Source organism: Simochromis diagramma, unplaced genomic scaffold (genome assembly GCF_900408965.1).
Source record: "Simochromis diagramma unplaced genomic scaffold, fSimDia1.1 OVJJ01000501.1, whole genome shotgun sequence".
NCBI lineage: Eukaryota > Metazoa > Chordata > Actinopteri > Cichliformes > Cichlidae > Simochromis > Simochromis diagramma.
The window spans coordinates 4429635-4457190 of NW_024387320.1; the positions used below are offsets into that span (position 1 = coordinate 4429635).

Sequence of the window (27556 nt, forward strand, 5' to 3'; positions counted from 1 at the left end):
GTCCAAAATGTTAAATTAAGAACTATTTTGCATGACAACAACCTTTAAAAAAGAGCCACTTTATATGCTTGAGAAGTCTAATTAAAGGAAAAATATATAGTTGAATACAGTTGACAGCTTTAATAGAAAACTGATCACCAATGTAACAATTCTATTTTTCCAATGACTTAATCCGTCTATCCTTTCACTAATACTCAGACACCATGGGTAATGTTGACTATCCCCATTCTCTTACTTTACTTTTACACAGTTTAACAGTGTATTGTGTTGCAGTGTGCAGACTAAGAGGTTTGTTGTTTTGTCTATAAATTTGTTATCCATATTCTGCAGCGTTCATTGTCTCTTTCACCGAGCTGCAAACTGATAATTGGGTTTGTAAGAAGACTAAGACCCCAGTTAAACAGTCCCTGTCTTCTCTGATTAAAGTCTGGATCTTTATGGGCCGATCTGTGGCCAGGAAACTGAGGCGGGCCTGTTTAGGTCAGACTAGGCCAGGTCAGACCAAGACAGAGACAACTGGAGTTTGATGGACAGCGTGTTTCTGCCACCAGTATTGACTCTCAGGCAGAGTCAGCATTACTTTGGTCATTCCAGTGCAAAATAACACCTAGGTGAGCACAATGCCTGGAGTAACAAACCCTCATTTGCAGGAGCACAGCATGTGTGGGTCAAAAAAAATAAGATCTGTGTATAAACAGCTCATACTTGCTTCCACATGTTAACTATTGTTTTGGGGTAGACTATTGTTTTTGGTTGGGGAGTTTGGTTTGTGTGGTGTGCACACCACACAAACCAAAAACAATAGTCTACTCCAATTGATATATAATTCTTCTGAGCTTGAAGGGTCATTAAAAGCATGAGTAGTACCAAGTGTGTCATAAAGAGCGAGGGAAAAAGAGACAAATACAGCTTTCAGACCTTTGGGAAACTCATTATTCTGGGAAATGCAGGCTTCACATTGAATAATTATAGGATTTTGGGGAACGCTGGGAATGACACCCAGACATTGGGAGGGGAAAAATCAATTGTATTGTTGCTTCATACAGTATCTCTTGAGGGCTAATCAAGCCCTCAGAACTGATTCTTACCCGAAACTATTCAAGGTTGTGGAGTCAAATTCTTCTTTCTGTAACCCCATGAAAACAATAGAGTTTTCCCATCGGAAAGAGAATGCCCCACAAACAATTCATTAGAAGAGTAGCCCAAGATTTTCTTTCTTTGTCTCAAACTTTATCTTCCAAAATTTCTGTTTTGGACTGGTTTGGAAAACCCAGTTCAGGGATGGTGATTTGTTAATTTGAGAGCAGCCATGGAAGTGTGTGCTCAATCTCTTCAATCTCTTCTCCAGCCCAAGAAGATAAATATCCCAAACCTCTGAGCCAGAAAACAATCACCTATCGTGTGGCTTTATCTGCAAATTAATCTTCTGTACCGCTACATTTCATCTTTAACCTCAATTCCCTTCAGCTTGTCAGCAGCCAGTGATCAAAGCTGAAGGTGCAGGAAAATATATTTTTCAATTAAACCATTTTTGAATTAATTGTCTTCGGGCAAAATCAATTATTCAAAATAAAACAATAAATAAATAGGTAAGTAAAAAGATTAATTTTTCAGCACCATTTTCCATTTAGAGAAACAGATGCAAAAACAACAAAATGTTGCTCAGGGTAAATAATGAATGGAATGTTAATTTCATGCAAGCAACTACACTAATATTATCCTTACAAACTTGCAGCAATGAGTTATTTACTCTTTTTCATTATTCTTTTTGAACACAAATAAAGAAGGCATTATTTATTGATGGATTTACCGTCCAAATTCAGTACTGCTGGATGTTCCATTAGTTTGTGTGAGACAGAGAAAAAATGGAGCTAAAATGACAGTGTCTGTTTTGTGAGCTTGATTTTCCCCATGACCTAATTGATAATCTTTTTATAATCTTTCAGGCTTCCCTTTGAGCTGCTGGCAGAGAGGCGAGCGCAGTCTTTCAAAAAGGCTAGCTTACCTTCATTGTGTCAGTCAGATGTCTTTGAGTCCACACTTGAGAGGTAATATTGAGTTTACCGGCATCAATAATTGACCGAAGGACCCAGAGGAATACGTGATTGACCGGATGTGTTATCCTGACTCTGATCTATGCCAAAATCCTCCACAGACCAAATCATACAAACACTCAGGTACTAGTATATGTGGATAGGGTCATACAAAACGGACACACAAGCAAAAACATGGAGTCAAGCAATTTCAACTTAGTCACTCACTGACTGACTGTACTCTAAGCATAACAGAGAACTCGTTATAATCTTATTTGTAATTATGTACAAGACAGAAAAATGATTGATAATAATAACACAGAAAAAATATTTGTTGTGCACTTACAAAACTGATTAAAGGATCAAATTGATGACTGAAATTCATTTACCCTACTGTCTAACATTCATTTTTTAAACAACATTTAAACAATGGCTTTGTGGGCGTGGTCTATCCAGTCAAAGATGAATGGTGGAACACATCACTAGCAATGCATAAGTGCTCTCACCTTGACCTACAAGGTATACTTTGAATGTCTGAGACACTGGCTGTATTTTGAATAGACTATTTTATTATCATTTTCATACTCATTTGCATGTAAGGAAGGTCACCACTTGTACGAGGCCAAGCACCACTTTTACATGTTATTGATCTAAAGTTCAGTGTAGTTTAATGGCCGCATTTACCAATGCCTTTAATGCAACACTGCCGTAAAAGAATGTACCATTTTTATCATTTTTATTCTGCATACTCATAAAATATGCATCGTATATTTTCAAGGGGTGTTTAGAAAGCTGATCTTATTTTCCCTGCCTATTTCCATCAGAGATGTTCAACAGCCATTGTGTGGGTCTGCATTGAAGTAATGCTCTCCTGTTAATTGTGGGAGTGTAGTAGTTTAGTGTCATCTATTTAAACGGTCATGATCAGTTGTTATCACTCCCATAGATATTGCTAATAGGTACTTTTCTACTGGTAGGTTGCGACGGGGGTATTTAATAGTGGAAATCTTGTATAATGTTGATGGTGGCAGCACATAAATGAGATGATATACGAGACACAGTGCCCTATAGTTGATTAGTTAAGTAGGTATAGTTGATACACTGGCTTTACGACACCAGTTTTACACCTAAATTATCACAATGTGTAATACAGAACTTCTGGTCAATGAGCAGGTAAAGGACAGCACCTATGCTATCCATATTAATGTGGTATTGAGCCATTTAAAGGGTTGATGACATTCAAATCCAGTTTGGGAGAACCCAGATGCTCAGTCTGAAGGAACAGAGATCCATAGACACTTAATCAATGAGATGCATAATTCATACAAGTTAACACAATGGCACATTTAACCAACGAGCAGACACAATTTTCTTACATGACCTTCATAAATGTATTTTGATTAACTTTTCTTGTAGAATTTAAAAAATGTGAACAATCCACCAGGACACAACAGCAGTCAAGTTAAAATATTCTTACTATCAAAATGGTAAAATCATTATTTTGAATAGACTGTGCATACCTGTGCTGACACTATAACAAGTGTACTTATGTGGAGTGGTTTTTCAATTAACACATTTTTATTGAGTGAAATGATTCAATTCTGAGAACGGCCTAATTATGCATAAAATATATGCAAGTTATTAGATTGTTACTGTAGCCCATGCTGCCCCGTCTGGCTAGCTAACATGTTGGTGATTAGTCAAATATGGCAACAAGCTTCTAATATAAATCCTTTTGCAAAAAACACACATTTGAATTCTAATCAGGATTTTACTTGGTAAACATCAATGTGGTTTGCATAGTAAAGATCGCATCCTGTTTTCATTCTTATTATTTTTTCTTCATATTAGTAGGTTAGTGTTTTTGCATTCTGTGTCACTGACAATACCTGTAACTGGATATTAAAGCACATATACTCATTGATAAGTTGCCCTTTCACTCCAGGGAGTGTGCTTTCCTATAAATATAGAAGCTAAAGGTCATGTTTTAAATCTTCAGACATGCCTGCATGGCTGCAGTACATCCACACAGAGCTAAACAGAAGCACACAAAGACCAACAGATTACAGTTCCTGGCGGACATGCACACAGACAGCTGTGGACACCACCGTCATGGTGTTCATGCTATACTAAGAGGCATTTCATACTTTCACAGTAGGTCAGAGAAAGAACCAATGAATTTCTTCTTCTCTCAAATCCTAAAGATTCATTCACTGAATCTTTGCTTAAGTAGCATAGATATGAAACAAATGTGTTTCTGGATTCAAGCAAGTATTAATGCTAGATTAGTAGCTACAATAGAAAAGTATTTTGTTTAATGTAGAAATGACATCAAATAAATGTTTGAAAGGATTTTCTGACCATCACCAACACCGCCAACAAGCTCTACATTGAGTGTTGAGTGTCAGCTGTTTTCCTTACACCCCAGACTTTATGTCATGAAAGGTTTCTACTTTCAGTCTTTTTGCTCTCTATTTTCTTTTTTGACCTTTGCATTTCCTCACAATTGATGTTCAGTTTGATGGCATTTAGAGCCTTAATGAGTTTCATATTAACCCTTGGTGACCCAGTCACTGAGCAGTTAGATCATTTGGAAGCTGTCACTCTTTTTTTTATTGAGGTAGATCTTGATAATTCTCCATTATGCTTTAAATCTGTGTGTCAAGTCACATACTCCTATCAAAATCGTTTGAAGCTTTGTAAGATCACAAAAGACGCAGGGATAAGTAGTAGGATTTAAGAGTGTAATAACGGACTGAAACAGAAGATGGCAGCACTGCATGTACAAGGATGCCAGCTGCCGTTAAACCACGAAGAAGAAGTAGCTCTGTCCCAGAATCAGTGTTGCCAACTTAGCGACTTTGTCGCTATATTTAGCGAGTTTTCAAAAAAGATGTGAAAGCGCGTGTCACTTTTACTCTCAACAAGCAGCGGGTGCTGTAACGCAGTCAGTTCTTCTTTTACTCTTTTACTCTTATGTTGTTTTGTGGATCACAAGGTTTAAAACTACTTATAAACACACACACAAAGTAACTCTCCCAGAGTGCCTATTTCGGGTCACTTTTGCCGGTCCAAGCCCGGATAAAGGAGCAGGGTTGGAATTGTGACATTAAAAAAAAACAATAATTGCTAAAAGAAATTTAATTTGTAGTTCTAAATAAACTCTAAATGCATTTAGGACGTTTTTTACTCACTTTACGTGTCTTCCACGATGTTATTTCTCTCTCCAACAACATAGGTTACAATTAGATTAGCATGACCAATTATGCAAATTAGGCGATGACGTCATTTAGCGACTTCTAGCGACTTTTAGGACAACCAATAGCGATTTTCCTTACTGAGGAGTTGGCAACACTGCCCAGAATCCATAGCGCAGCCCAGCTCAGTTTCCAACAATGGCGGCAGCTACTTAGTTTTAATATTGCTCTTATTATTCTTTCTGGGTCACAAAATAAACGTTTAACATATTTTCAGGCGAGAATGTAACTGTGTAAACCTCAAATATCTGCTCAGTTTATCAAGACACCACATATTTTCAAAGGCGCTCCAACGTTTTCGGAGACATCTGTTACCCACTAGCTCGATAGCTAGCCGGGGGCAAGGCTTACTAGACCCGGTGAGAACACCGGACTCCCAGCAAATCGTTTTCAAACCCACTGCCGTCTTTCGCTACTCAGGTTAAACATATAAAAGTCACTTAGATAACTTAAAAATGTTATTGTTTGGCCTTTTTTAGTATTTTATTTGTTCCTGAGTAAATCGGTTTGGCTGAGATTAAAGTTATAGTTTTTACACAGCTGAATAAACGTCAAGCAGACAACTGATTATCAGAAGTGTGAGATGTTCGAGAATATACTCCGGTGTAGCAAGGAGTTTATTAAACTTCACCGAAACAATCTGCAAATTTCATTAAAATGTAATAAACTATCATCTTGTCTTTATTTTTAGTTAGCACATACCTTAAACACTTAAAGCTGTAAGCTAATGATAGTTATATAAGAGCAGATGCTGCTGGTGCAATAAGCTGTAGTTTTACGTCCAGTGGATGCATGATCTGATTAGTCGACTAATCGCAAAAATAATCGGTGACTAGTCGACTATCAAAATAATCGTTTGTGGCAGCCCTACTCCTCACCTTAGAGACAAATACAAAAAAATAAAAGCAGGAACTGCTTTCCATTGTTAGATTCTTAGCAATTACCTATCTATTACCAGTTTTTGACAACTGCAGAATTAAGTGGTGGATTATTTTCAATTATTATCAAGAAACAATACATTTTCACAGGCTGAACACAGTCTAATAGTCATAATAACTGCAACATAAATTCTCGAATATTGATATTTAGCACCGACAGAACTTAACAAACAACTACACAAAACAATTTAATCATAAAAATTGACTATAAGTCTTCAAATTAAATCAGCCAGTGGCGCCAACCATTAATATTAGCAGTTGTAAACATTGGAGTCTACTCACACACATGCATGAAAACAGCGACACAGAGGCTGTGCATGCACATAAGAAATAGGAGTAAAATACCTGAGCCTCTCTTAGAGACCACCTTTACACTCTTGGACAGGGTGATGTACAGCAGGATCATCAGAGGGCTGGGAGGTCTCATCTTCCCCCCGTCCTCACAGCCTAAAAAGAGCGAAGGAGGGAGAATAGGGATGGCAGGAGAGAGAGAAAGAGCCATCAGTCACTGCCATTACATGAGATCAAGTACCTCTTTGTACTACTAGACAAGAGTAAGTGTCAGTGCAGAGGGATGTTCTGCAAAAACTACAGAGAGCGTGCACACACACACACTTTTGTGCAAATATTTGCACACCAACTTAAACATACTCACACACTTAAATCAACGTACCAATTTCCACATTCCCCTGGGGGGGTATGGGGGGGTCATTCTTGATTTTCTTTCGTGGTTGAAATTCAGACGAGTTATCATTAAAGGGATATATTTTATGAAACACCATTCCATAAGATGCTGACAAATCAATAAAGAAATAATTACATGTGTAAGAACGACCAGTTTTAATCGCCATTTTCATTAAAAACCGAGAGGGTTGGGAGGAGGTGGGAGCTTAAGGCAATTTAAAATGATTACCTTCTGACTCAAAGTGATGTAGGAAATATCCCACCTATACCCCTTATATCGACGCTTATTATATTAATTAATGGAGGTGACTCGCTCTCTACCTCTCATCTTCTCTGAGTAAATGACATAATCTAACATGTAGTAATTACCCCTTAATAGCCAGGTCCTGAAATAGTGCTGCAGCTGTTGTATAAATTTAAAAATAAACTGTTTATTAGCTTAAAGGTTATACTCATGGCAATATTCATCTATGTAATAAATTTTTCGAGACATCAAACAAGAATCACAATTGGGAAGTAAATTAGTTACCATTTAACCTGTTAGCATCACCCAATTTGCCACTGACATGTTTAGGATTAGGATAATCTTAAAACCCCCTTTTTGCATGCCTAAATATGAATGCTTACAGAACTGTGGTAAACATGCAAGGTGCAAAATAGAGTGCATTTGCATGGTCTCGAAATGTGTTTGTTTAGCTTCTGGCTAAAATATAATTTGACTCAAACCCCCAGCAAGCTGCTGCTGACCTGATAGCTGTTAGGAGGATGACATTTTGGACAAGAAAGCCTTGTTTAAATTATAATGAAATTATAATTTCCTTAAGATCAACATTGTTTTAGACCAGAAGCTTCTAAAGTGTCTCCTATTTCCATTCGTTTTAGACTTTTTAATGGCATGACATAAGATAAAACATATTTATGAACCGTTAATGAAATGTTAGTGAAATATAAAGGAGCTTATGCCTTATTTTAAGTCTAGTGCTAAGTTAGCCAGCTGCTGGCTTCTGCTTCCCTATTACTATGTCTGACTCATGGCAAGAATGTGAAATCTAATTCCCAAAATGCTCAATTTCTTTCACGTCTAAGATTTTTTATTTTTTTTTATTCCTTGCTAGTTCCTTTTTCCTATGTTTTATCCAAAGGTAGACAGAAATCCCTCGTGTTGTTTCTTTTGAAGCACGGATAACAAAGGAGGGGTGAGAGTTGACTCCGTGGTGCAAAGAAACTCTTATATCTACTTGTGTAGGAGTATGTCTTTAGTACCAGATAACCAAAATTCTTTAGGACAGGATGGGAAGATTGAGCAATAGCTCGATAATGTTTCTTTCAATCAAACTGCATAGAAATGAATAAAACAACACACACGGAACTGACCCAATGAACCTGAAATGAAAAGATAGGCTCTTTGAAGACAAAAACTAAGAGAGACAGAGCCAGGAGGGACCTTGGAATCCACAGCTAGTCACGTGCCCTGCAGATTAGCATAGCTAATGAAAGGGGCCTCTCTCAGCGTGTGTTTACACGGCACTCACAGCGCCTACTTTAAAAAAGAACTCTTTCTCTGCTCCTCAATCACATTCTGCTAGGAAACAACTCTCAGTCAATAAACACCATTATGCCAATAAAATTCCTGTGAAACACCACAGCTGATTTGCTCCTCCTTTTTTTGTTTCTTTAATGGCAATAAGCTGGAGAGTTGTGAATGTGTGTTTTTAGCCTCAGCTGTAACTCCATGATGGTTTATGGTTATGTAATCACCTATCTGAAATATATCCCCAGACTATAGTAGTCTTAATGACTTTATACCTCTTTAAAGATAAATGTATTCCACAACTAATGCAGCGATACTGTTTAAGTTTAAAACAGCAAGGGAGACGAAGCTAAAAAATAAACAAAAAAGGTAAAAAACTGAAAAGTCAAGGGACCACATGCACAGAGAAAGATTTCAATACTGTCACAGCGTGGTAGTTTATTTACATACTGTACCTTTCTTTTTTCTACTCTATAGTTAGCTTGCTGTCTCTCTTTCGTTTTGTGTCCTCACTGTATTTCTGCGGTCTGCAGTCATGTGATCAGCTTGGTATTCAGTGTTAAAGCATTCTGCTATATCAACTGTCATGGAGGCTAAAATGAGCACCATGTAACCATAAATTGATCAGTTAAACTCTGGTCTCTATCGTCCCATAATTCCTGTTAATATTTTTGCTTTAAGCTCTCAATCGTTGGCATCGGGCACAAAAAAGAAAACAAAACTGTAATTAGTTGTAAAAAGTTGATTCACTAAACAAAACGATTGGCAGGCGGGTTTGTGCAGTATGGGGAGGTGCCCCTCCATTACAGCCTAATTCAACAGAACAATGTTAGTGACCCTGCTCTGAATCCCGGTCGCGTTACGCCTTCACAATCTCAGTTTGGGCCTTGCCAGCCATGACATCACCAGCCTGCTATCCTCACACACAGAGAAGGATTGTGCATTTCACATGCAGCCCCTAACAAACCATACAAACACCCAAAACCCACCTCATTTCCTGTCACCTCTGTTTAACCCAACACAAAAGAGCTAAAAAAGGAACTTAAAAACAAGAACGGTCCACAGGACAGATTCTCAGCGTGCTTTTTAGGACAGACTGATGACTGAGTGAAACTACACACATTAGACATCTGCATGTAAACTCAATAAAGCAGCTCTTTGACTACCTTAGTGTAGACTCTATTAAATGTTTTTGCAATCCTCGACGCTTCATTCATCATTTTATGATGCTCAGTGGAAACTTACACCATAAGACTTTTATGGTTAGTGTCCCAAAACAAAGAAAGCTTGAGTTTGACTTAAACATACAAGGTAGAGATGGACCGATCCGATATTACGTATCGGTCCGATACTGACCTAAATTACTGGATCGGATATCGGAGAAAAATAAAAAATGTAATCCGATCCATTAAATATCACGAAAGCACCTCACAAAACTTGCAACACGCCGTAACTCACCTCAGAACGTTAGCACGTCGGAGCAGTATGCATCACGTGATAGAGCGGCTGTGGCATGCGGGACCTGTCGGTGGTCTGGATAGCATGTGGAGCTTCGCTAGCAACCCGGCATTTCATCTCCGACAAAGTTATCCCCGAGAGAAGTAAAGCAAGTGTGTAAGTCCATCTCTGAATGTTTGTAAAGCAGTCCTGCGTTAAGCTTAACAAACGATATATGGAGCGACTGCCTCTTGCTCTCCTGCTGCTACTTCAATCATGAAACTGCTTAACGATCAGCTGATCGGCTTTTCTGTAGGGAGTCCGTGTCTCTAGTTTGCTTTTGGCCCACTTTGCACCAGAAAGAGGAAACCAGCGGCTGAACAACGCAGCACGTTTAAGCTTGATAAGCTGTTGTTAGAATTTATTTAATATTACTTTCTACTCGAGGATCTTTTTCTACGTAGCTGACGCTGGTAACTGTGCAGGGGCGGATCTAGCAAAGTTTAGCCAGGGGGGCCGATAGGGCATTAACAGGGAAAAGGCAGCACAAAGACATACTTTTCTTTCTTATTCTCATTTAAAATGTCTAGCTTTTAATAAATAATTATCTGACACCCAAAGTTTTAATTTGATGTAAAATGAATAGAAGTCCATTACTGTATATAGTAACTATTAAGTCTAATATATATACCCTAGTAAGCTATAGTACTTTTTCCTTTGGGAAGGTACCATCTGTGCAGTCTGCAATTTTGTTGAAGAAAGATGTTGAATCTATTTAATATTTCTTGAAAAATAATTGATTTCTGTGCATTTTTTTTCACACTGCATCAAATTAAGGTTGATTACGTCGATTAAGCATCATGAGGTGGAGCGTGAGGGGTGGTTCCCTATTTTTTATTTATTTATTTTTGTTGTTGCTGGGAGTTGGAACCCTATTAGTTAGGTTGCTTAATATTTATGCTAAGTACTCTTTAAAATACCAGAATAGGGAGGATGGTGTAGGTTTAAGTTTATTAGATTGATCAGTATTGCTGAACTATGAAATATTTCTTTTTGCATACAGGTATAACAGAATAGCTTTAGTGTAGTTGTTGTTTTAAACTTGAGTATGAACTTATACAAAATGCAGCAAGATATTTAAAAAAAACAGTTTTGTTGATTAAAAAACACTATATCGGATTCATATCGGTATCGGCAGATATCCAAATTTATGATATCGGTATCGGTATCGGACATAAAAAAGTGGTATCGTGCCATCTCTAATACAAGGTAAACATTTCTTAGCCTGACCGACTTCTTCTGAATGTATTAAGCTATATAACATCCAGGACAAGAAAAAAGCTCGAAAGGTAATTTCAAAGTGCCCAATAAAAAACGTTTCATGGTTTTAAAAATTAAAAATATATAAAAGTACAGTATGTAAGTGAATCACAATATGTACTATCCGTTTATTCTAATATGACACTGCTCTGTTGCTTGTATAGTTAAGAGCCAAGCTTTTTCTCTGAGGCGTCAGGAGCAGGTGTGTTTGAGGAGGCACACACAGAGGCATGGCGTGAGATCCACGCTTCAGCGATGCATGAAGCATGCACACATCATCACCCACAGTAGCACACATGCCGTTTGCCTGCTGTTTTTTACCAGAAAATGAGGTGCATGGCCCTCCACCACCTTCTGACTCACCCCTGACAAAGTAGCAGAGGAATTTAGTGTCTGTTGCCATTGTTACGGGACTGTATCTTACGGGATAGCAGTATCTCCTCCCAAATTCAATTATCACCTCAGGCTATTGGTTGCTAACACCCCCCATTGTTCTGTTCATGTTGTCTATGTGTGTCTGCGTGTGTGCTTCCATCAGACCTTAGTATGTTATTCTCATTTCCAATTTTTTCTTATCTCTCAAGGCAGTGCACACAAATTCACGTAATTACAGGCCAAAAACACCTTGCTGATATAGGATGAAGTTGTGCCATCTTAAGAGAGAGAAGGAAAACGCCGCCATCTTGGCATAGAAAGCCATGGGTGATTGATCATGTGATTTAGAGATTTAATCTAATTTGAAGGCAGAGCACGCTGTGGTCTTAGGTAAAGTAGATCATAAGACGTGACTCTGACCAAATCTTGTTGCGTCCGTGGAGTTATGGAGTTATCCCCGCTGCTTCCCTTTAGCTCTAACTTCTACATTATGTCGTCTACTGTTTCTAATATAACAAAATAGACGGTCCAAGTGAAAATGTGAAACAGATAACATATGTAAAAGTGAACATTTAAAGAGGCAAATTCAACCTAGACTATTTATCCAACAAGGTATGATGTTGATTACGACGAGTTCTTCAAGAAAGAGCACAAGGGTCTCTCATTATCTGTCTCTGCTAAGTGCAGGTAGGACAATTTATTCTCAGGAATAGATCATGAGTGAATCCCACTGCTGCAAATACAAGGGTTTAATCTTTCTCTCTCACACACACACACACACACACACACACAAAAACAGGCCAAGTGCTTTTGATTAATATTACATGAGTAATAACTGCGTAATATTAAATGAGATTTCTTATCTATATACAGATCATAACCCTGATGTTGTGTATGGAAATGTGTGCATACATATATATATATAAAACACCCAGCACGCCCCTGCGGGTGGTTTATCCTTCAAGCTCGGGTCCTCTACCAGAGGCCTGGGAGCTTGAGGGTCCTGCGCAGTATCTTAGCTGTTCCCAGGACTGCGCTCTTCTGGACAGAGATCTCCGATGTTATTCCCGGGATCTGCTGGAGCCACTCGCCTAGCTTGGGAGTCACCGCACCTAGTGCTCCGATTACCACGGGGACCACCATTACCTTCACCCTCCACATCCTCTCGAGCTCTTCTCTGAGCCCTTGGTATTTCTCCAGCTTCTCGTGTTCCTTCTTCCTGATATTGCTGTCATTCGGAACCGCTACATCGATCACTACAGCCGTCTTCTTCTGTTTGTCTACCACCACTATGCCCGGTTGGTTAGCCACCACCATTTTGTCCGTCTGTATCTGGAAGTCCCACAGGATCTTAGCTCGGTCATTCTCCACCACCCTTGGGGGCATCTCCCATTTTGACCTCGGGACTTCCAGGTTATACTCGGCACAGATGTTCCTGTACACTATGCCGGCCACTTGGTTATGGCGTTCCATGTATGCCTTGCCTGCTAGCATCTTGCACCCTGCTGTTATGTGCTGGATTGTCTCTGGGGCATCTTTACACAGCCTGCACCTGGGGTCTTGCCTGGTGTGATAGACCCCAGCCTCTATGGATCTTGTACTCAGAGCTTGTTCTTGTGCTGCCATGATTAGTGCCTCTGTGCTGTCTTTCAGTCCAGCTTTGTCCAGCCACTGGTAGGATTTCTGGATATCAGCCACCTCCTCTATCTGCTGGTGGTACATACCGTGCAGGGGCCTGTCCTTCCATGATGGTTCCTCGTCTCCCTCCTCTTTCTTGGGTTTCTGCTGCCTGAGGTATTCACTGAGCACTCGGTCAGTTGGGGCCATCTTCCCAATGTATTCTTGGATGTTCGTTGTCTCATCCTGGACTGTGGTGCTGACACTCACCAGTCCCCGGCCCCCTTCCTTCCGCTTAGCGTACAGCCTCAGGGTGCTGGACTTGGGGTGAAACCCTCCATGCATGGTAAGGAGCTTTCTTGTCTTTATGTCAGTGGCTTCTATCTCCTCCTTTGGCCAGCCTATTACCCCAGCAGGGTACCTGATCACGGGCAGGGCGTACGTGTTGATGGCCCGGATCTTGTTCTTACCATTCAGCTGACTCCTCAGGACTTGCCTGACCCTCTGCAGGTACTTGGTGGTTGCAGCCTTTCTAGCGGCCTCTTCATGGTTCCCATTTGCCTGCGGGATCCCCAGGTACTTGTAACTGTCCTCTATGTCTGCAATGTTGCCTTCTGGTAGTTCAATCCCCTCAGTTCTGACTACCTTCCCTCTCTTTGTTACCATCCGACTACACTTCTCCAGTCCGAACGACATTCCAATGTCATTGCTGTATAGCCTGGTAGTGTGGATCAGTGAATCGATGTCTCGTTCACTCTTGGCATACAGCTTGATGTCATCCATGTACAGGAGGTGGCTGACAACTGCTCCGTTCCGTAGTCGGTATCCGTAGCCAGTCTTGTTAATGATCTCACTGAGGGGGTTCAGGCCTATGCAGAACAGCAGTGGGGACAGAGCATCTCCTTGGTAGATCCCGCACTTGATGGTGACTTGTACTATGGGCTTGGAGTTGGCCTCTAGTGTTGTACGCCACATCCCCATTGAGTTCCTGATGAAGGCTCTTAGGGTCCCATTGATCTTGTACAATTCTAGGCATTCCAGTATCCAGCTGTGGGGCATTGAGTCATAGGCCTTCTTGTAATCAATCCAGGCAGTGCACAGGTTGGTCAGTCTGGTCTTGCAGTCTCGGCTGACTGTTCTGTCTACCAGTAGCTGGTGTTTTGCGCCTCTGGTATTCTTGCCAATCCCTTTCTGTGTCCCGCTCATGTATTGACCCATGTGCCTGTTCATCTTAGCCGATATGATGCCTGACAGGAGCTTCCATGTAGTACTGAGGCAGGTTATTGGTCGGTAGTGGGAGGGGACCGGTCCCTTCTTGGGGTCCTTGGGGATCAGGACCGTCCGACCTTCGGTTAGCCATTCCGGGTGTCTCTCGTTAACTAGCAGCTGGTTCATTTGTGCTGCCAGACGCTCGTGGAGTGCAGTCAGCTTCTTTAGCCAGTAGGCGTGAACCATGTCGGGCCCTGGTGCTGTCCAACTCTTCATACTGGAGACCCTTTCTTGGATATCTGCCACTGTGATGGTTACTGGACCCTGTTCAGGGAGGTCGCTGTGGTCTGCCCTCAGATCCACTAGCCACTGAGCATTGCCGTTATGGGTTGCGTCTTTCTCCCATATGCTCTTCCAGTATTGCTCCGTCTCCAGCCTTGGTGGTGCTGTTCTCTTATTATTGTTCCCTTGCCACTGAGAGTACACCTTTGCTGGTTCTGTGGAGAACAGCTGGTTTATTCTCCTGCCTTCTATCTCTCTGGTGTACCTCCTCAAGCGGCTGGCCAAGGCTGTGAGTCTTTGCTTGGCAGTTTCCAAGGCCTCAGGTATGGACAGCTTGCTGTATTTCTTATGCACCTTCTTTGTCGCACCTTTCTGCAACTCCGTTAGTTGGCTAACCTCCCTCTGTGCTACTTTGATCTTGCCCTCTAGCCTCCTTCTCCATGGAGGGTACTGCCCCTTGTGGCTGTTCAACTTGTAGCCAAGCATCTCACTGATCACTGCTGCTATATATATATATATTAGTATTTGTATACCACCATCTATTCTATAAAACTCTGCATTATTTATGAGCATCAGCAGCCAGTGACTGTAAAATTACCTTTGAAGCTACCCTCTTAGAGATAAATAAACTGACTGACATTACTGATAACAGGAAGCAGGTTCAACACTGAATTCAATTAAATTAAAGAGAAAGTCTAAATTATTTAAAAAATGAATGTGAATTTGCGTGCAAATGCAGCTCTCTAACTTTCATCGTTATTTCTCTTCATCTGTAGATTTAGCTACGCTAACATCAAATGCGACACCAGCAAGCAGAGCAGCCAGATGAAGATGAACAAGACAAGCACAACTGAATGAGTCATAGGTGTTTCTATGTGTCACTGTGTCAAAGAGATTCATGCTGGGATAGCTAGTAAATGGCACAGCATACTGTAACTATGCTTACTGTATGTTTACCTGTTCCTCATGCTGCTCAATGTGGCATCTGCGCGCACATGTGTGTTTGCTCTGCTGTTTGCCAGATGTGTCACAGTGTGAGTCAGGCCCCATGAGCGGCATTGTGCAGTTGTAATGTGAATCACTGCCTCGGAATAAAAAATAAGCTTGGTGGTACACCGGGTGAGCTTTCGTTGAAACACATTTGACCGCTTTTGACCATGACCAGCCCTCGTTAATCTCCAGAGGCTGGCCATAGGTGGTTAGAGCTAACGAGCAAGGTGCTGTGAGCTATGCCCTGCCTCAGTCCCAACACGCACCTCTTCACTGAGTGAGATTAATTACCACACGATCCTGAGCCAATCCACACCCCTGCTGTTCTCTGAACTTCGAACATAAACACACGGAGACTGCACATGCACGTAAAGAGCACATTCAAGCACATAAAATGCAGTGCTGTGTATATAATTAATTAGAAGAGCTTCAAGGCAAACTAAAGCCGTTTGCTCATGATCGGTCAAGAGTAAAGGCCGTGGGTTGTTGAGGTCTGACTTCACACACATTCCACCAGCAGAGAAGCATTTTCCTGCAGTTGTTGATTGCTTTCAGCCAGGTCTCCCATGCCCAGGCCATTGTCAGCTGTCCAAGGATGACTGGCCACAGAGACGCCCTTATGCTTCTAGTCAATGCTGCCTTTGATGGAGAGCAGGGGCCAACGCGCTCCTCACCCATTTAGTGTACACACCCCACTGGGGCTGCTGGACCACAACTGACACACAGGTAGACTAAAAACACTGGCAAATGCAAGCACACCACTTCCACAGAATGGTAAACAAACTGGGGTGTGCACACAAACATAGAACATTTTAAATATGGATGAATGTTGTGCCTTTATGTTTTGATGTGATATTTGACAAGTTTCATCTAAAGTACTTTTTACTCTGCACCATAGGCAACCTGTCCAGGTTGTGGATGGATGGGTGGCTATTATATTATTCTGATTTGTTATTGCTCTAATTGCTACATTGCAAGAACAAGCTCAAATGTGCACAGTTTGTTCTGGCATCAGTGAAGATTCAGCGCAGTTCAGTGAACTCTGTAGGCGTTATGTTATATTTAACATATTCTTTCCTCATTGCAAACACGTTTTTTTTAGTTTATAATAGTAAATATGCATGCTGAAATGTAAAGCAATTATCAGTAACTCTTTCAAAACAGTACGCTGTTAAATCTATTTTACAAATAAAAAAAAAAGCAACAAATGGTGACTTAATGCCAATGAGGCATGTCATGTTTAATCTATATAAATGCATATCTGTATACAACAATGCAGAATTTGTAGCCAGGGGACAAGATATTTGATATATCATGTTTGGTTTCTATTTACAGTCTTCTTATAGTCCAAGTTTTACAGACCAGTTGCACTATTGTACATTTTAGCTGCATGTGGTTAGCAAAGAGCCAAGGGTGGAATGAATTTGCCAAAGTGCAACTATTAACTGTACTCAAAAAAGAGTTTTTCTTTCTTCTTTTTTTTCATTTTAATTAGATTTTAAAAATTTGTTTCCATTGATAAAAAAAAGTGACTGGTGCACAGAGGAGAAGGCCTTGGCCCGGCTACCCCAGAGGCTTAGTCAGCAGATTAGCTGATATGTTCCTAGGTTGCAAAAGGTCTAAAACACAATAGGACACTAACCTGGTAACTGGCCGGCTTAAAAAAGGACTTTTAACTGGAATAAGATCCCTCTAGTCCGCATGTAAGGAATTAATAAAGTTCTTCATATTATTATTATTATTATTATTATTATTATTATTATTGTATAATCAACACAAAAATTTAATTTCTCATGATACCTGAGTCATGTAGCCAGGCAACAGCAATAGATTCTAGTCAAGTACCTGCTAAATTGTATCCTCTCATCAACTTAAGTGAATAAAAATATCCCCAAATGGTTATTGATTTGCTTAAATTGATTCTGATTTTTTTAGGCATGGAGCATAATATCCTTCATCTGCCAAACTGCAGTCTGATATTGACATCTGAAGTTAGAGGACATCCAAGTATATATTAAAGTGTCAACACACTTGTCTAAAAGTGCGACAACTCAAACAAAACACTTTCTCCTCTAGGTAAAAGACTTTGAGAATTATGAGAGAGAGACAGTCATAGAAAATTTTCTCAAATTCAGGTTTTTTTCTCTGTTTCTCAGTGTGAAAAACAAAAGTGTGAAGGAAAACATGCAAGTTGGGACTCTATTACACAATCCAGGCGTGTATAGTAATGATGGTTCAATTCCAAATAAGCGAGGTGCTGCTTTTGTGCATGCTGGTTCACTGTCATGAACTATGGGGACAATTAATGGAAGTGAGGGATTGTTAATTCCACCTGTGCTCTCTTGACTGTGACAAGATAAAACGTCTGTCATGAAAAAGGTTTGCCACAGAAGCTTTCATGGAAACTTTCAAACCGAGATAGAAAATGAGGACTTTGATTGGATCTGCACGCTTCAGCTGCCTGACAGACATGCAGCTGCTGTACAGGAGCGCAGCGTGCCCGATGAGGAATCAGCAGCCGCTGCAGTAGAAACACATCACCATATGTTGCAATTCCACAAAAACTAAGGCAGCGCTGGAAAGGTAAAAAGGTAGCTTGCAGCGCGGGAAAAAAGACTATACATTTGCTATATTCCCATCCTATCTTGCTTTTGATTGTGACATGGGGTGTAGAGAGGCATTGCAGTCGTTTAAAAAGACTGTATATGTCTATTTTTTTCCCTTTAAAACTAAGCTCCTTGAGGAAAGGAAATGCTGGCCTGAGCGGTTTTCACCTGGAATGTGCATTTACGATTTGGTATCCATGACAGTCTGTCCTATTGTCTGGAGAAGCCATCGTAGTAGCAATGGAGCCTAAACGAGGCCAATAATGGTTCTCTGCTCGGTCCCCAGAGTCCTGCCTGTTTAAAAATCGATTCTCTGCTTGACTAAGGACAGGCTGGGAATAGAGAGAACTAAAAGAAATGGAGAGGAAAGTGGAAGAAATAAGGAAGCGGGGGTTGAGAAGAATTACAACAGATAAGAAAGATATCTCCAATGAAAAATCCAACTGTAAGTTGCATAATCAATTGTATTTGGATCAGAGCATCATAAATTATAACAAGCATGCTGTTGCGAAAAACATTTCAAGAAACATCTAGCCGTGGTTGTTTTCCAGCATGCTCGTGTGTTTATCCTGCTATTTAAAAGTAATATCAAACACTTTTTATTAGAAGAACATTTTTTATGTGTACGTATGCAAGGTCTTCACAGCTGCATAAACATACACTTCATCTCATCATCTCCGTATAGTCCAGTGCACGGTTCAGTATTTTAACTGAAGTATAACTGAAGTAAAATGTGCATATCTAGTCTAGAAACCTTATTTTGTTTTAAATCTGTCAAAGTATTTTGAAACGTTTCCAGTTCGTTCTCTATGGAAGCCCTTTTCCGCCACAAAAAAGTATCAAAAACAAGTATCCATAACTCAAAATTTTGAGTTATTTTCTTGAAATTTCGAGAAACATAACCCGAAATTTCGAGTTACTTTTCTCAAAATTTCGAGTTAATAACTCAAAATTTCGAGTTAGCTCTGCCAATCAGTAATCTACCTGAATTAGGTCACTTTCTTGTTACCCGGAAACATATGGCGCAGAGTAACGAGCAGTCAAAACCTGATCGCAACAAATTGGCACTTTCGCGAGTATGTTTGCTGATAGTAACGCCATGTGATTCAGCTAATAACACAAGAATTTCATCATTTTTGAAAATACTCAGCAATCTGTGCATTCATGACTGGATGTAATACCAGTAGCTTGGCTGTAGCATTTGTACCTGAGGGCTTCAGCTTCCGGGTAACAAGGAAATGACGTCCTTCACGTAGATTACTGAAATGGCAGCGCTAACTCAAAATTTCGAGTTACTTTTCTCAAAATTTGGAGTTAATAAGTCGAAATTTTGAGAAAATAACTCAAAATTTCGAGTTACGATCCTTTTTTTTTTTGTGGCTTCCATAGTTCTCTGAATGGCATCTTGCCTTGATTTATATGCTTACTGGCCACTTTTTTAGATACACTGCTCATTAATGCAAAATCAGTCAATCACATTGCAGGAACTCAAAGCAAAATTATAATAGAAACTGCTGATCAACTGAGGTTTTTTCCACACAACCATATCTGCGGTTTACAGAAAATGGTCTGCAAAAGAGAAAATGTCCAGTGAGCAGCAGTTCTCTGTGTGAAAATACCTCAGAGGCCTGATGAGGCCAGACTGCTTTGCGCTGATAAGAAGGCAAGAGTAACTCGAATAACAACTTGTTAAAACCAAGGCATGCAGCAGAGCATCTCTCAGCACACTCCAACCTTGAAGAAGATAGGCTACAGCAGCAGAAGACCACACCAGGTGCCAGTGTTGGAATGGGAGATTTGCATCACGATGGGCAGATGACAAATCTGCAATTTGCAACGATTTGATACTGTCATATTGATATGGCCTAAAATCTCAGAGGAATGGTTCCAGCAATTTATTGACGTGGGAAGTAACAAAGTACAGATGCTTCATTACTGTACTTACGTAGAATTTTCAGATATCTGTACTTTACTTGAGTATTTTTTTCTGACAACTTTTACTTGCTTTTACTGCACTTTAAAAAAATATCTGTACTTTCTATTCCTTATATTTTCAAAACAGGCTCATTACTTTTGGTTTAGGGCATTTGAAGGGAGTTATTATTTCACTTCACTGCGAGCCTTCAAACGTCAAACCAATTTGAGCCTAAACAGTAACACCTGAAAGGCAGTCCTGTTCATGTATTAATCACCAGGGGATGACACATAACAACAGATGAAAGAGACAAAACTCTGTCCAAAAGTCAGGGTTTAAAGTGGGCCGATGTTTCAACTTATTTATTATTATTTTTATTCACAACATCGGACCGACTGCAGCTGTCCATAAGTTACGGTTACGGTACTTCAGCATTTAGCTAGCCCTACTGAAAAGGAGCAAACATAAAGTGAGTAACATTTTTTAAGTAAGTCATTTGCAACATTTCTATCAGCTCAAAAAACATCAGACGGCAGTGTGTTGCTAGCTTAAAGGTCCAGCTACTATATTTCACAGGAAGAGAAAAAAACGAGACTTAATTTCACTCCGCAATGGAGAAAAAAAGAGAAAGAAGGGAGGTCATATTTAAAGGTGAGGACTGCTCAGTGGTATTTGATAAACTGGAAAAGCTTACATGTAATTCCTCTTGCTTTAAAATCAGATATTGGGTCTATACATGTGACATGTTTTTTTCATGTTGTGAAACTTGCTGCAAAACAACCTGTTGTAGACTAACTGTGCTATTTAAAGGTTGCATGAAAAAGTCTGCAGGTTAGTGCAGGATAAACAGGGTAGTTTGCAGTACTGTGGTTATTCACAGTAAAGGACTGTGTGTGACCGGTGGACAGTGGCTGTGGTTTCATGGTCAGAGTTAGATTACATTAAGTCTAGCAGAGATGAATTTGAAGTTAAGCTGATGTTGCTTAGATTCATTCACTGAATTCCACCTTCATACTAACTTTATAGTGCCTAATATAAAGACAGCATAAACAATGTACTGTCTATCTGTATTGTGTAAATCCACAAAGAGCAGCAGGTCAGCTCATCCTAGCCTGTACACAAAGAAAGTCTACTGGAGAACACCCATTCAGAAGGTTTCAAGTGATAAGCTGCTTCCTCATCTCAACACAACCTTTAAAGAAATGTTTCCACTGATGTGAATGAATTCACGCTTTCAATTATTACAATATCAGCTATCAAAATGAAAATAACTGACTTTGCTCAGTCTAAATGGAACCAGATTGCACACCACAAAAACAAAAAAAGGAACTTACCAAGGTGTGAGTTACCAAAACTACTGGCAGGATGTCACAGAGTTGAACTTGTCTTGTTTCCTTGACTTTACAGCCTACAAAGAGCCTGAGGTACTGTCAGTTTCGACAGAGAAAGATATATGTGCAGCAGCATTAAGTGAACCAATGACAGCCGTCTGGGTGTTGCAGTAAAATACCTGCAGCCAACCAGACCTAAATACACACACAAAGGAGGTATCACACTGACTAGGGATGGATCAATGGATGGTATATGTTTAATTGAACATGTGCTCCCATTGTTATCTCTTCCTGTACACACCATCACTCTACCTTGTATTACCCCAGCTGTTTTATGTGAGCAATGCCCCATAAGCACATCTCAGTGACCTTCACTCTCTCGTCTATAGAATCCCAACATACTCACCTGACTGTCTCCACCTGGCCACTGTGCACTATATGATGCAATGGGACTCTAAAATCAATGTTTTGGATGCTGGACAATATTCAGCTAAACCAAAGTGGACATTGCACTCCTGTATACTTTTTGTTCTTTGTCTGAATGCACACATCCGGCAGCCTTTTCTTTTTTCAAGAAAATAAGAGATTAATTACCATTATTTTATGCAAATGGTGCAGTGTTTTCAGATATAGTGATCCACATATCTAATAAAGCATGGAAATGTTTAGATCTGGCTTTTAAAAAAAAAAATCTGTTCAGGCTACTGGAAATTCAAGGTTGCCGTTAAAATTTAATATCTAGTATGTGCTCTCTCTAGTGATTCCTGAAGAGTATTTAAAATCCATGTTACAACCACACACACAAACACACACACACAGAGTCAGTAGCATTGATTGTTCTCTGACCACAGCTGTATCCATTCTATAGTGCTGTGCTTCTCTCCAAGAGGGGAAAGGGCCCTGTGGGGAGCACTCCGCTTATCTCAGATGGAATCTTATTACAGGATTTATGTGAACTGAAACAGAAGTTTAAGACAGGGTATTCTTATATGTGTGTTGGTACATGTGTCTATCCCTGCTGTGGGGTTATCTAGGTTTTGTCCAAGGAATAATGAATGGACTTTGTTGATTGCAGCTCCAGCCTGTAACTAGTCACAGCTCTTCACAGTCCATGTGTTCAACATCTTTTGAGTGGCATATTGTATTTTGGGTACATAATGCTGCCATATTACCATCACATGATAGCAAAGCATTAAAAACTGAGCCAGAAATGAGAAAGCATACCGGGAGAGCTGGGGTGAAAGTCCAGTCAGCTCTCTTTCTTTTATTTCCTTTTTTTTTTTTTTTGACACCCTGCAAGGCCCGGGCAGGCTGATCTGCACTGGTGTGTGGATGGAGGGAGAAAAGAGGGATGGGAGGAGGAGAGGCAGCAGGAGAAAGGGAGGGAGAGAGGGATGCATGGCAGGGGCTGCAGAACTAGGAGAAGTGCCAGATCACTGCTGGAGCCAAGAACAGGACTGACTCGGCCTGTGTGTGTGTGTGTCTCTCTATGTGTGCGCACACACACACACACACACACACACACACACACACAAGCATATCCAGGATGAACAGACCCATAGATGTCATTGACCTTCGACAAAACACACTGCAATGTCAGCTCCAACAAACACTAGTGGCCCTTCACTAAAACAACCCAGCTTCCTTTGTTTGTGTTTGTTTATTATGAGTTCTCTACATCCCAAAGTTTAAATCTTTGCTCATCATCTGACAAGGAAGCTGTTTGTTGCGCTAAGTTGCTGCCCCGTTTGTGCGTCTGTGTAAACTCAACTGGAAGACTGTTTTAAAGACCCTGGTGCCCAATCATTACTGACCAACAGCACTAATGGCCAGCATCCGGTGCACAATGTGAGCCCACATCAGAGACGGCTGCTCAGAACAGTGCAATATTTATGGCAGTCCCCACTCCCTGGGGTCTCATTGCACCATAACACAGACCATTGCAGCTGACAAAACAACAGGGCAGAGTGTTTCAGCTTTAGGAAACAGTAGAAACACCTCGAGTTTTTCTCTTTTCCTCTCTCGGCGTCTTTCTCTGTCTCCCCCGTGCCAATTCTTGCATGACCTTGTCTGTTTTTGTCTTCCCATCTTTATAGCTCAGAGCTAGGGCCATCAGAGTGGATTTGAGAGGCAAGATGACAAGCCAAGCAGCAGAAAATTGACATAAAGTCACTCCTTCCCCCCCCCCCCCCACTGTCTATTTTTTGTGGGCCAGTCCACCGAGAGATCGCAGCTTACAATTACACTGTTGTGAGCAAATCTGATCTTGAACATTCGAACCACTTTCTTACAAGTACCTGCCAGCTCTGAGACTTCCAACATCCGCATCTCTAAGGAGCGCTACAACTGTGATTCACTTTCCGCACAAATTCTACAAAAGCAAAATGATTAAATTACACCTTTAAATACAATTTCATCAGACATCAAGACAAGTCAATTTGCCAGGATTAATCTTGTGCGCGCCACTCTGTGTGAGCATTTCTCTGTTTTACATCCCTGCACTCCTTTCATTTATGTGCCCTGTATGAGCACACGTGTTGGAAGCGTTCACATTGCATATCTTACATGTTCACCCATGGGACACTGGTGAGATTTGCCCAGGACCAATGCAAAGTGACAGCTGAGAGATTGATTCCATTACAGCCGGTGTGGTCGACCCTCTGTATTTTATGGCAGGGCCAAAGGCAGCGTGCAAACAGTAAAAGAGAAACCTAATACGTTTAAAGTCAGGAATGGGATTTATTCAAGCATGTTCTCGTGACAGACATAATCATAAGGGAAATAATTAACAATGTCCAGACCGAGTTTCTTTTTTTATTGATGGAGACTGAGAGGGCAACACGTCCTTTTAGATCATATGATGAAAAAGATCATTTGTCGTTTTGCAAAGTGAGCCATATGAATGTTGTCTAATCTCTTCTATCGAGTCTTATTTTGGCTTTTAGATTTTTAGGTTTAGGGAAACTCAAACAGCTGGTTAAGTCTGAAACCAGATTGTGCTCATGGTTTAAAATCAAACCTTGGTTTTGCTCAAAGAGAGTGTTAAGAAAAAATAAAGGGTGAATGGTTGCACTATAACATCTTCCCTAAAAGGTTTTGCACGACTATAACAAAGTCTAAATCCTTCAAACATTTGCATAGCCTCAATTCTTCATCTTCTTTTTAAAGAAACAACTAGTTTTACAGTTTTCTTAAATCCCTTAGACTTCTTCCTTAAATCCTAACATTTCCATCAAATATATGATTATAAAAGTAAAAACTGAAGCTAAAGCTAACATTTAAATAATAGTTTAAACATTCTGATAATCTGCCTTCATTCAGCTGATCAGATTTGATTGACAGCGTCCTGGAACACAATCTCACTCCAATTATTGCATTTTAATTAAAATGTTAGAAATCCTGATTGGCTCCATTATGGTCCAGCTCCCATCAAAAGAGAGAAAAAACCCTAATCCAAAACACAATAAAGACTTTTTAAATGAAATAATAAAACTCTTTAAACTTCTATCTGGCAACAAATGTGCACTGATGTAGTCATAATATGTTTGGGGGTTAAGAGCTAAAATAAACTCCCCTGTAAATCTTCTTATGAAAATAGTCTTAAATAATTCATTTTTGGTGTTAAACCCTCCTGAAAAGATCCAACCTTCAGGCACAATTAAAACCATCTGCCTGGCTGTCTCGAGCCACAAAAACGCAGCTGACCCATCAGGGCATGAAGACTGGACCTTTCTGGGTGTCCTGTAGGGTCTGGCACTGGAACATTGGCAGGACTGGATCAACCCTTTGGACCCTGTGGATTACGGGGAGGGGCCTGCATGGATCAGGCTTTTTCAGGTGTATCTTGTGGGTGCTCTACGGGATTTTAGTTTGTAAGCTAAATGAACTACTTGGTCTCTTTTTTTGTGTTACTCATGTGCTAAGGGCAACACCAGAGCACTACATTGTAATGAGACGATCACTGATCACTTCACCTGCCAGTGGTTTTAATTTTGTGGCTGATTTATGTAGATATTTAATCGGCTTTCAAACTTGCATTCCAGCCTTCGAGCTTAAAGAGTATGGTTCTTTAGCAATTGAAAGCAAGTCTGTGTACCTCTCTTTAACTTTTATATATCCAAACCCCCACATCGCCACCCCTCAGTGACTGCTCTCTGCACATCAAGCCTCCAGATAATGCAGATTTTTTCCCCGTTTCCTTAAATAACTACCTGCCTTCCTCATTTTTTCTACCCCGTGTTCATCTCCTTCTCTGGTCGATTTAGAAGTACAGGCCATTTTCCATTAGTCTTCTCAATAAATGTCTAAACATAAAGGCATTTTTATCTGGTGAGCAAAGTGACTTGAAGGTACAAAATCGACACCACTTTAATCTAAATACTGTAAGAGCTGGCAGCTTATGCTTCCGAGTGACTGAATTAAAGAGCCAAGCTCTTGAAAGCAACCTTGACAGGCCTAACTTTGTTTACATTGACAGCTTTCAAAGTACAGTGAAAGTAAGAAGTTAAGTTTTCTAAAAATGTGTTCCTGAAAGAAACTTGAGGCAGACAGACCAAAGTTACAGCATGAAGGAAAGATGAGGGAATCAGTGAAGTGGGATCTGTGCCAAGTGCTGTGAGAGCGATAATGTTAGAGAGGTTATCAGGGAGGTGGTATCAGTACAGATGTTTAAGCATCCACTGTCAAGGATCCTGCAGTGAGCTGTATTACTGTCTTTCTGTTCTCTGATGTGAATGTTAAATTTTGCTTTTTCAGAGAAAGTAAAGAAAAAAGAATACTAATTTCAAAAACACACAATAACTTTATAATGAGGTCCATGATTAAGGGTGTAATTCCCCTACAATTAAATGAAATTTCAGTTTTTTATTTGATTATCTTCACTTGCAAATACATACTGGTAGTAGAATTAGGAGGTAACAGTTCAAATGAGTTTTTGCATAAAAGCAAACAATATTTCCCAGTCTACACAACCGTACTTTCAGGACTGCTGGAGTGGCTAAACTTCCTAATCTGATTGCATAATCATTGTTTTGCTGTCGACTAAGGACTTTTACTATTCACCTGTATAAAAATGTGATAAGGACTTTTCTTCATCTCCTATTTATAAAAAACAAAATCAACAAAATTATTTGGGTTTTTTTTTCTTTTGTTCTTGTAAAATACCTCAATTGCTGCACCGTCATTCTTGTCTATCTACCATTATGTATTAGTACTAGCTAAAAGCACCACATATATTTAAACTGCCATGATAATAAGGAAGGGTAAATGTGCCACGGTCCTCTTAAACAAAACAAGTAAATGGAGTAAATAAAAAGCGTTTTTAACAATTTTAACCTCAAATTTGATACATGCCTACTGAAAATCTTCATGAACTGGCACTGAAAATGCAACATGGACCAAATCTATTCATTTTTAAATAACCTTTACCCTTTTTTGCTTTTATAAGATTGTCCTGGGTAAAGAGGCAGCACCAGCTCAGCATTTGTTATGGTGGGAAAAACTGAAGCAACTGGAAAAAAATGGTATAATTGCAAGAAAGGGCGTAAATTACTGGCTGATAGAAAAACATTTGGCATTCTTAAAAACTGAGTACAACACTGCAGTTGCCCAGTTCGGCCATAGAACTAAAGATGCTTGAATACCATGCTGTATTATCTACATGCATCAGTTTGGCCTCGTCATCCTTCACCACGCCCAAGTCGATATGAATGATGAATGAATTAATGCCATCTTGACTATTGTCATCTTACTGATATTTGATCTGGGAGTGCATTTTACAATGAAAATATATCAGAGGCAAAATGTATATTCTAATGTGTCATAAATACTGTCAATATCTGTGATATTGTATCACATTATGTTTTATAGCATTTTCAAACCCCAGCCTCATTTTCTCCCTCCTTTTTCAAACACTTCATACACAATAACAGTGGATCATTTATAATAATATCACATAAACATATAAATTACTGCTCTTGGGATTTGACATTACCAGTTAGACCTATGAGCAGGAATGTCATGAGTTCAAGCT

General features: G+C 40.0%; 1 protein-coding gene across 5 annotated transcripts in view; it reads right to left on the reverse strand.

Annotated features, from left to right (window-relative positions):
* Nucleotides 1–27556, reverse strand: part of il1rapl1a (interleukin 1 receptor accessory protein-like 1a) — a 174620-nt gene that overhangs the window by 142245 nt on the left and 4819 nt on the right. For all 5 annotated transcript variants that reach the window (XM_040005297.1, XM_040005295.1, XM_040005299.1 and 2 more), the window contains exon 2: nt 6574–6675. In XM_040005297.1, coding sequence (XP_039861231.1) covers nt 6574–6655 — 82 coding nt within the window. In that variant the 5' untranslated portion in view covers nt 6656–6675. The remainder of the gene's footprint in view (nt 1–6573; nt 6676–27556) is intronic.